The sequence below is a fragment of the Lycium barbarum genome, chromosome 11, assembly GCF_019175385.1.
Source record: "Lycium barbarum isolate Lr01 chromosome 11, ASM1917538v2, whole genome shotgun sequence".
Lineage (NCBI taxonomy): Eukaryota > Viridiplantae > Streptophyta > Magnoliopsida > Solanales > Solanaceae > Lycium > Lycium barbarum.
This window is the reverse complement of record NC_083347.1, coordinates 5651226-5663080: the sequence shown is the minus strand read 5'-3', so window position 1 is coordinate 5663080 and position 11855 is coordinate 5651226. Positions and strand designations below refer to the sequence as shown.

General features: G+C 32.8%; 1 protein-coding gene across 1 annotated transcript; it reads left to right on the top strand.

Annotated features, from left to right (window-relative positions):
• Nucleotides 1-9695: 9695 nt before the first annotated feature.
• LOC132617716 (uncharacterized) lies at nt 9696-10271 on the top strand. The gene has a single exon (XM_060332790.1). The coding sequence runs from the start codon at nt 9852-9854 to the stop codon at nt 10056-10058; it is 207 nt and encodes a 68-aa protein (XP_060188773.1). The 5' UTR covers nt 9696-9851; the 3' UTR covers nt 10059-10271.
• The last annotated feature ends 1584 nt before the right edge of the window (nt 10272-11855 follow it).

The window sequence follows — 11855 nt, the reverse complement described above, 5'->3', positions numbered from 1 at the left end:
CAAAACTAAAGAATAGATATCCAACATTATTGTCATTTCTAGTGGTAAATTGAATTTCTTTTGTTAGTATTAGTATTGAGTTGGTTTTGGTTTGGACTTTATTTGAGTTACTAACATCCATAGGATATAAAACTTATTGACATTCAAAATTCTAAGTTCAAGCTTGAATAATATGATAATAGATAAAAAATTACGAAAAAATTTAAGAAATATTTATAAATTACTTTACAAATAAATATTTTTATGTATAAAATATTTTAAAAATTGAATACATGTAATGTCGGGTTGGTTTGGTTCGGTTTGACTTTTTTTAGTTAAAATCAAACCAAACCAACTATGGTCGGGTTTTTTTTTTTCCAACACCAAACCAAGTCAAACCAAACCACTAGTCGGGTTTTTTCTCGGTTTGACTCGGTTTATCGGTTTGGTGCGGTTTGCCGGTTTACTTTGTACACCCCTAGCTATAGGTACTTCTATAACTTTTTTTTTTTTTTTGGGATATTTTGGTTCAAAATGTTTTTTCTAGGGGTATTATGGTTCCGGACTCTGCTCTTAATTAGAAGAAAAAAAAAGTTCTAGATTTAACAGTATGCATCGAGTTGTTCGCTTAAATGATATTTTTTCTATTTAGGGGCAAAGCACGAGATGAAACTAACTTAATGAGCATTTAATTTCTTTTTTTCGGGGATCAAATAACAGTCTGGTCGAAATCTGGAAGTAATATACACCTATACTTACTGCTTGCATAGGAACTCGATAAATAATACTCCCTCCTTCCCATATTACTTGTTCATTTTTCCTCTTTACATGTCCTTTAAGATTCATAAATAAATGTATATTTTTACTACATTATCCTTATTTTTCTCTAATTAATTGCACTCTAATCAATATTGATTACTTTAAAATATTTTTAATGTTAGGGCAAAGTAGAAAAAACTTAACTAATTTTATCTTGATTTTATAAATGAATAAATATTTTGGGATATATATTTATAGTAATGTGGACAACTAACGTGAGATGAAGGGAGTAGGTTCAGTTCCTACTAAAATGATTATATTATATCAATCGTAGAAACTTCAAAGTTCGGATTTGATAGAACTCCCAATATCCTTGATACAAGAGATTGCCTCTCTGTATCCCAGTTTGTGTAGAAGTCCAATCATTCACTAGTAAGATCTCATCTTTAGTTGAATTTGAAAACAAAAACAAAAATAAGAGCATGTTGCAGTTGCAAAAGAGAAGTTCAGTATTTGAAAAATTGAAATGATATATGATGCTGACACTGGTCAAAATTTTCTTTTACTAAGGAAAACAATTACTCAAGTTATTGAAGTTGATTTCATTAATATAGGCATTTTATGTAGCTATTAAATGTAAACACGCGTTTTCTTATATTCTTTGTTCATTTATCAATATAGAATCTCTCTCTCTGTTTTTTTTTTTTTTTTGGACAATATATAGAATCTCTTCAGTAATACTTAAACCTGTGAGAGAGAAACATCAAATTATATATTCATCATAAGAGGCAACGAATCCATAAACGACCGTAAAAAGGCCGAATTATATCTAAATGGAACATTAGAAATACATCGCATACTCTTTTCTTCCCCCTACTTCTTCATTTTTATTTTTATTTTTTTATATCTTCTCATCTTAATTTGTTACAAATCACCACTAGAAACAGAAGTTTTTCCCACGGACGTTCGGTGGGATATTTGTGCTACAAAACATGATTTTTCCACCTCGTTCCCACTGAAATAACTCACTGGGAAAACGCATGATGCGAAACAGGTTTTCATTAAAACGCTGGGAAACTTTTTAATTTTTCAGTGTGAAAATAATAATTTATAGATTTTTCCAACCGACATTCAGTGGGAAATAGCCTCTAAACATTTTTTAGTGAGAAATTCAGTGGAAATATAGAGTTTTTTAGTAATGAATCAAATTTCGTCACTTTGCTTGAAAAGAATAATAACGTGTACGCATTTTGTCCCTCAACTATGATTCAATGTAATATCATAAAGTTATAAGTACTATATTTGTTTTTATACTGGGAGTAATATTCTCTTTTGAGACAAGTCCTCACAATTTTCCCCAAGGAAACCTCACACTCACTTTAAGAGTATCCGCAGTACATCATTCAAATATTTGTGGCCATCAATGTTCATAGATTTCTTCGAGTGTGTATGCATTTTCAAGCTACCGGTAAAGATAGTAAATTGGAATGTAACGTACTCTGTCAATTTCATACTCGCCTCGCCGAACTGATTAGTCTCTCTCGTGTTGTCTGTTTTAAAAGAAGAAAGAAGGAAGCAAAACCCATATTCGTGTGAACACTCTATCTAGACTAAATTAATTTGGAAACAGGAAATGTGCATATGAAATAGTTTTTCCTTTTTCTTTGTAGGGAAGTGCCAGTAACAAGCACTAATTCGGGGAGATAATTAATAAAAATCTTGTGTTAGAAGAAAATTTCCAATAACTATGATGACTAAATCATAAGGTCGGCATGCTAGCTATGAAACATCTTGAATCAATTAATGTTAGAAGAAAATTTTCAATAACTATGATGACTAAATCATAAGGTCGGCATGCTAGCTATGAAACATCTTTAATCAATTAAAGAAATGATTCTCTTAATTAGAAGAAAAAGCTAGCTATGAAACATCTTTAATCAATTAAAGAAATGATGCTCTTAATTAGAAGAAAAAAAAAAGTTCTAGATTTAACAGTATGCATCGAGTTGTTCGCTTAAATGAAACTAACTTAATGAGCATTTAATTTTTTTTCTCGGGGATCAAATAAAGTCTGGTAGCAATCTGGAGTAAATATATACCTATGCTTATTGCTTGCATAGGAACTCGATAAATAATACTCCCCCCTTCCCATATTACTTGTCCATTTTCCTCTTTACATGTCCTTAAGATTCATAAATAAATGTATATTTTTAGTACATTATCCTTATCTCTCTCTAATTAATTGCACTCTAATCAATATTGATTACTTTAAAAAATTATTAATGTTAAGGGCAAAGTAGGAAAAACTTAACTAATTATATCTTGATTATATAAATGAACAAGTATTTTGGGACGAGTATTTTTAGTAATGTGGACAACTAATGTGGGACGAAGGGAGTAGGTTCAGTTTCTACTAAAATGATTATATTATATCAATCGTAGAAACTTCAAAGTTCGGATTTGATAGAACTCCCAATATCCTTTGCTTCGACCTTGTCTTTGTATCAGTGGAGCCCAATACGCAGCTTTGGCTAAATCATGTATATGTTGAGAAATCCGCAAAATATTTACATAGAAATAAATATGTGACCATGAACCAATTATTAGTATATATTAACTTTGAAAACATTGTAACTAGGAACTCCTAAACTTCAAATTCTGGATGCGTTTGAATCTATGGTTTATACTGGGAAATACATTTAAAATGTATAAATACTTAATTGCGAACCCAACAACTAAGACGAGCTATTGATTGGGTGGCAAGTTCTGAATACATAAACTTCAAATCTTCGCTCTACCTCTAGGAGGAGGGAGGATGTTACCCCGAGTGGGTTTGAACCTTCCACCTCAATTGTGGAAGGCAGGGACCTCACCGAGTGAGTAAATCCTCAACCCGTGTCAAGAATATTAATATGAGAAAATTTGCATTTTTTGTATATTTCTAAATACATAAATTCTATCTTCACATGAATGATTTGTGGAAAATGAAAGTTAATTAAATTAGCTGTGGATATGTGAAAAATGACAAAACGAAGTGTTACAATGAACTTAGCTAAATCTTCATAACAAATAGGCTGACACATTGTGATCTAGAATTAAATGATGGGAAGCAAAAGAAGAGGTGTGATCTAAAATATAGGATCTAAGCAAGTCCATGCATGCTTTAGAAATGGGCAAAAATTAGTGATGTAGGTCAGATTGAGCATGTGCAAGGTCTCCATATGATGACCAAATCCATTATTCAAAGCCAATAGTCAATAGATAGACCTCCATCCTACTCCTTTTCTATTGACCTTCTTTTACCTAAAAAAAACCTAGTATCTAGGGAAGGTTTCCTTGTACTAACAAGTTTTACATTTTAAGATTAAAGTTTGTATGCCCTAATATGATATATAAGGTTATCAAATATGCTGAGTTGGATTGAATTTGTGCGAGTTAAAATGAGCTGAACTAATTATTGGCGGGTCAATCTCGGCCAAAAGTTATTTGGTCTGAAATGGGCTGAATAAATAATGGGCTAAACTATGAGTCATAACTCAAACTCTCCAAATTGTATGTTTATTTTCTTATAATTTGCTTAAGTATCTAATAACTTTTTTTTTCTTTATTATGATTAGATATAACATAACAAACAAACAAACAAAAAAATCCCCTTACAAGTATTTTGACAAGGTATCATGAATCAATTTGGGCTATATGTCGGATTTTTGAACGGGTGCAGGTTAAAATAAGTTGAGTTAATAACTGGACTGATTAATGACTTACCCAAACTTGAACGGGTTGGACATGTCATATTTTCATGGGCTAATTTTTTTACAACTGTGTATATATATACACACATAAACTTCCAAAATATACTTTAATCGATTTTTAATCTTTGGGAAGCAACGAGCATATGGAGACAAACGCCTACCATAATCTCTGGTGTTGAATTCTTGCATCTCTTCAGATAGTAGAAAGCATAAGCATAAAATGATAAAAAGCCAATTGATTCCCAAATATTATGGCAGCTTCCTTGAGCCTTTTATGAAACACTTCATTTGTCTTACTTTCTTCACACTCAAACGGACCTTCATTAAGCAGTTTGAGAGGACAACACAATGATGATCCTTCTCAAAAAAAGAAATACTAAGATTCTATTGGGTTTTACTATTAAAAAAACAGGAATTAGCGACTCACAAATTTTATATCTAAAAAGCAAAATTTATCGATCATCCTATTCAACGATGAATTAGCAATAAATTATAAAAAAATAATGTTACCTACAAGCTATCTAGCGATAGACAGTGATTAAATTCATAATTAATTCCAATTTTTTGTAGTATATTAGTTTGTACTTCTAAACATGCGAATTTCCGATGAACTTTCCATTGGAAATTCCATATTTCCAACAACCTCTTTTAGTTAGTTAAATTAACAAATGCGAGAGTTACAACTTAGACGAAGTAGTTAATTAACTTCCATACATTTCGATTTTCTTTCAGAAGGCTGTGTTGCATGTGGAAGCAAAGCCCATTTTAAATGCGTCGCCTAAAATGCAGTTGTGGAACCAAACTTACATAGCAGGTTTAGCTCATAGCACATGTTCATGTTTCTTTGACTCCATTGGGACAGCACATACCCTTTTGTTTTAGTAAGATAAAAGCTATCAGAAAAACAATCAAAGCTTGGTTGATGATGGGCTCGCTCTTCTATCCTTCTTCACTTAAGTATTGAGTGACGTATGCCTAACCCATTTATTACTTCCGGGCTTACGCAAGAGCATTAATTTATTTATCTACTTCGGTTCGAGAAAGAAGATACAATAGACAAATACTTTCACTTGTAATTTTTTTAAACTCAATTTTGACAACACACAACCTATTTCTTGAAATGGAGTTTTCTTCCACCTTAGCTCAAAATTAAGTGGCTTACAAAAGGGGAATTTTCTCATTCAGAGAACTTTTCATGAACCATATTGCATGAAGCAAGCAAGAACCAAGTATAGTTCAAAGTTACAAGCCACATAAAGTAAGGGAAAAAGCCACACAAAGTTATGAGACAACCAGAACAAGACACAGATGTACTTTTCTTTTTAGCACTTATATCAATTGATATGCAATTTTCATTAACTGTAAAATAATCCCAATCAGACTATTTGTATGAACAGGAAATGTGGAAACATCAGCTATTGGAAATATCTTCAAATACACGGGCCTAAAATATAATGGTCCTGTAACAAAAAATAAAAACTAGCCCACATCTCTGCATAAACTTTGGGCCTTCTCAGTGATGGGTAACTGGACTCTAACTCCAATCCCCACTAGTTTGGAACTGAGACATAGTGTTGTATTAAGCCCCTAAGGAATGTTAATTCCACATCCTGAATAAATATTTTAATGTTAAATAATATAATATTGAATTGATGGGACCAATTGCAATGTTCTCCTGTGGTTCACCTTCATGCGTTCAGCTAATTTAAGCAAAATAATGTTAAATGGGTTAAGCTTTGACGGACATAGTTACATGGTACTCAGTGTATATTTCCTGTGAATTAGTGAAGGTTTAGGTGAATTGAGATATTAAGAATCTCTCTTTAATTTGGGAAATGCTGCTAAATGTATTTTGAGATTACATAGAGACAATTAGTACAAGTAGCACACATAGAGGAATAAGATGATCATAAGAAACTAGTTGACTGAGACAATTTAATTGTGTCCTATATAGACTTTTACGTGCACTGGACTGTAAATGCGAAACTAATGATTAATATTGTCAACAGAGACTAGGCAAACCAAAAATCAGATGAAAGGAAGTTGTCTAAGAAGACCAAAAACTTTTAAATTTTTATTTGAACTTAACAAGAAATGGAATGTTACCGAAGCAAAAAACCATATATACCCAATGTCCCAACAGTGGCGGACCCAGGATTTTACACAAGCGGGTTCAATTACGACGTAATAAATGAGGATTGATAACCAATAGTTTAAGCAGCGTTAAGCAGAACAATCCCCCCCCCCCCCCCCCCCCCGCCTTTTTTGGTTAATAATGTAATCTCAAAATAGACTTATTTTAAACTCAACCCTCAATTTTTTTTAAAACAACTTGAGAAAAAAAAAATTACAAAGAACCTATTACTTTTTTTTTTAAAGAAAAACTATCTAATTAAAAGAGTTTTACTTCAACAAGAATTAAAAAATCTATTAACTCTATGTAATTTAACAAAATTCATTCATAATGACCAATTTTGTTATTTACGAACAAAAGACGATACAAAAAAGTTATAAACTAAAAAACTAATATAAACTGATTAACTATATTAAAATAAACTATATATAATTTCAACAAATATAGTTGCATCTTTTAGCAAAAAAACTATAAAAGAGAGTATCAAAATTCATTTTATAAAATTTTAATTTCTTTAAGGTAAAATAGATTTTATATAATTATTTTTTATTGAATTTGAGTAAGAAAACAAAATATAAAAGGTGACATTGGAAAAAAAGAAAGACAATATAAAGGCTAGCTAGTTGACCACCAATCAACATTAACTGACTTTTGTTGGCCAATACTTTGATCTTTGTAGCATAGCAGGAAAATTGGCCAAAAGTAACAAAATACATGCAGCGTGTCTAAAGAGGTTCGATCCCGCATTCTGAAGGTGTATTTGAACCCACTTGACCGCTGCGCCAGAGCCAAGCTTTGTGTCAAGTGGATTCAAAAGGTTTCATATATTAAAATGTGATGATGATTTTCCCTACATAAACAGTAGATTTACAGACCAAGTGGGTTCAATTGAATCCACTTGGCAACACGTGGGTCCGCCCCTGTGTCCCAATTAGTTGATCGTGTTTAATTTGTACACTTACATTACGATGTTTGCTTAGAAGTCCTTTTAGTTAGTTTAGAAATTTTTACTTCCTCACTACTAATTATAGAATTAGTACTCCTAATTTAGTTTGCCCGTCATCGACTCATCGTCGTTGTTTGCTGTAGCTTGGAGAGGCGATAGGTACGTCTATTGCAACGAATGAAATAACCTTTACAATAGATGCCTCTATGGCAATGGTTATTCCGCTAATGCAACAGTTTAATTACAGAAGTGTCCCTATATGATCAAGAGGCTTATGCAACTGTTATAAACAAAAGTTTAATAATCTTGATTAAACAATCATTGCCATAGGTCTAATTTCTAACTGGATTGTGGAATTGCCTGTACTGGCCTTGGCCGTTTTCCCTTTCATTCCTTACGTAAGCGTTAGGGTAGTCTTAAGTAGTTAGATATGTAATAATGCCCAGCTAAAAATCAAACTCTTTAATTAATTTCTAGTAGTTTGGACAGCTACATCAAACTTGTCTCCAATTAATTTTTCATCTTTCTGAAAAGTCTGATTTTGTTTAACGACATTTCGGCATGTATATACTATTACTTAGTGTTTTCAGATTAATTTTGCACGGATTGTCCTTCAAAGGCACTGGTCTTTAATTTTTGGCCCTCGCTTAAAAAAGTGGCCGAAAATATCTCGAGGTTCTGGGTTCAAGCTCCTGCTTAGTCAAAACAAAAAAAACAAAAAAAAAAAAAAAAAAAAAACAAGGCAAGGATTTTGCCTCAAGACAATTTTTTATTTTTTTTATTCTGCTGGAATTCTACAAAAGTTAGGCCTTCCTGAATAGGCCTAATTTTGCAACGAAACTTTGCCTTTGCGATTTTTTTATTTGGACTGAGCGAAGTTCGAACCGTGAACACAAGGTATTTAGGCGAAAGACAAGAATTAAATACTACCCCGAATAAGGCAAGTCGTGAAAATTGCCCGGAAAAGAAACAATGAAATTACCAGTGTCTATTTGATATTGTTCCTAGGTGCGCACACCGTACCTTACAAGTTTCATTAGGTACTACATACTTTACAGTACGTTTTGATACCTCTACACGATTGCAAATAGATATGGACATAATAATCTGACCCCGTAAAAAATAGATATGTAAGGCCAATATTTAATTCTCTATTTCTGTTTTATTTATCTCATATGTTCTTATCGCTATTGAATTGGGACCTTACCATAAAACAGAAAACAAAAAACAAAAAATAGGTTGCTTGAAGTTGGAGGTGTCCAATTGAAGTTTAAAAAAACACGCCCTGCATTAAACACAAGAATAAAAGCACCCCAACTGCAAAATGGACACATGGCACTTACCCACACCTTAACTATAGCTGCATGTAGGCTTCCTTCTTCAAGTACATGAACCTTAAAAACATGAATCTAACTTATAAACAATAACAAAACAATGTGAAAAGCTTTTGCATTGTCAATATAATTTAACCTATTATCAAATGTTACTTGTCTTATTCTCTAATTTAATAATCACACTTATCATGGGCTATTACCTATATAACTCTCTTTAGATTATCCAATTGTGCAATTTAAGCTGTCATTAAATTTAAGTTTTAAACTCAATAAAAAGGAATTTACATTTTGTCCATTGATAATCAGGGCGAATCTACAACACGTGAATTAGTAACTTTTTGGCAAAGTATATTAACGTGAAATCATTATAAAATTCTTAAATTTCAAATTCTAAATCCGCCTCAAATAACAATGTATAGTCTCTTTTATGCTATTAAGTTAAATTGATGACCTACAATAATTCTTCATATCAAGCATGCTATATTAAGTTAGTACTCTTTCTGGTTTCAAATAAGTGTCCATCTAGCCTTTTTCACGCCCAAAAAAATACTAACTCCAATAAAAAAATACTAAATTCTAGAAAAAAAAAATAGGTATATCTAAACTAGTAAGTTTTAAAACCCGACAGTATTGGAGAGTTACCACGTACGCGTGGCAATGGTCCTTAAGTTGGAAGCTGAACTTGGACGTTGACTACAGCCTTGTTTAATGAATACTCAGCCTGTGCCCCCCATACCTTAGGCGGTTACGTGGCCCCTCGATAAATAGCTCAATCTCAAAGTAGTCAAGTGCCATGTATACATTACTAACTAGAAGCAGTGTAGCACTATATAAATAGCCCACAGATGTAGGCATTCGAAGAACAGTACTGGGTGAAAAAGTAACTAAATTCTGTTGTCTAGCTTGAGAAGGTTGGTACATACATATATACATAGCAATCGATAGATATGGTTTGTTTTTGCTTTTTGGTTGATCAGAAGAGGATGATGAGGCAGAGTAAGCCAGTAGCAGGGTCGTGCTCACGTTGCGGCCATGGTGCTCAAGTTGCTGATATGCGCACTGCTACCAGATTTTGTTATGTCCCCTTTTACTGGAAATCTTGGAAGGCTATTGTCTGTTGTTTCTGTGGCGCTGTTCTAAAGTCTTACAGATAATAATCATTCAGTAATTCATTTCTCACCACTGGATATATATGAATCTATATTATATATTACTAGTAGAAATTTAGGAGTATTTTCTGCAGTACGGCCTAATTATGGAGCCATCCAGGCGAAATTTCTAACTTCACATATGGCCTTTGTACTCATGATTTTGATAATGTCAAATGATCAAGGGTTTCTTCTTTCTGAGACGTTTGAAATTGTGAATTGATCATGTTTCAACTTAATTTTTACCTAGAGCTTTTCTAGAGAAATGATCGGTTTTACTCTGTGTTGTTCGGATCCTTCAAAAATATTGTCGCACCCGAGTTCAATTGAACCAATTACTTTTGACGCGGAATGTAAACTTATATGTAAAAGTTTACTAAAATTGCAATAAATAATAGACATGAACGCATAACTTTAAGAATATAATGGGCTGTATGCTAAAAATCATAAAAGGTTGAACCCATATAGTTTAAATTCTAAATCCGTCTCTGGCAATACATCAGGCTGTTTCGAATCCTCCAAAATGCTAGGTTTTGAGGATCCGACATACCAAAAAATATTTAATTTTCAAGAGTCTGAACAACGTAGAGTTTAATACAATGAGGATCTTTTTTGTTCTTAAGATACGATTATATATCCTTCACAAAATGGGACTAGTTTTGTTAGTTTGTCAGCTTAATAATACACGATTCTACTGAAAGTACTAGAGGTTTAAATATCCTAGATCGCGTTGATTAATAAACTAAACAAGGACTCTGTAATAAAATATACATTCCTCAATCACTTTAGCTAGATATTTATTCATCTATCGAACATTAAGGGATCTAGCCTACCAATTCATGATCACTGTGCTAGCTGCTAACCAATTTGAAAGAGATAGTTTGAGTTGTATGTTTTTTGAAAATACACGTTGAATGCGCCTTCCAATACCTTTTTTGGTTGATGTTCACACTGTTAATACAGTTACTACATATTCACATGTACTGAAATTGACACATGAGGAGTTGTGCCCACTCTGTCATTATGGAAGGAAAGAAGAAAGCTCCAACTCCTTTCAATTGCATATGTTGTACTATATCCACTACTCTTCCGTTTCATTTTATATTACTATATTTGACTAATCATAGAGTTTAAAAATGAATGAAATGTTTTTCCATGTACCAAAAGTATAATTATAACTTGATTTTAAAGGCCATTTGCATAGTAGCACTCTGCAGAAAGTTCGACGCTTATTTTCTGGACTGAAAACTGGCCCAAGAAAACCATTTTTTTGCGCGGATTGCCCTTCTTTTGGGGTGGTCTTTAATTTTTGCCCCTCATATTTGTGGTCTTTAAATTATGCCCCTCATATTGCTGGTCTTTAATTTTTGCCCTTCACATTGCAACACTGAGCGTTCACGCAGAAATCATGATGTTCTGAGTTCGAACCCCCGCTCAAGCATAAATTAAAAAAGAAAACCGCAAAGCAAGGTTTGGGTCGCGTGTATGCCGGACCTGACATAAACTTATGAAGGAATTACCAAAGTTATACCGGACCCGGCATACTCATGCCTTATGGGCAGATTTGGCATAAGTATGCCGGGTCCGGCATAACTTTGATAATTCCTTCATAAGTTTATGCCGGGTCCGACATAACTTTGAGATCTCATGTCAACTTTTTACAGATTTTTAGTGACATCAAAATGCTCTATTAAAATTCAAGTGGTTTTTGTGTCAATGTGGCCTAAAGACTTTCTTTGCTACATTTCCTGTATTGGATATATTATAACTGCTCTTGTTAATATATTATGGGGTAGTGTTAGA

Coding starts and splice junctions, on each gene's coding strand:
- LOC132617716 (XM_060332790.1), top strand. CDS start 9,852: ATGGTTTGTTTTTGCTTTTTGGTTGATCAGAAGAGGATGATGAGGCAG.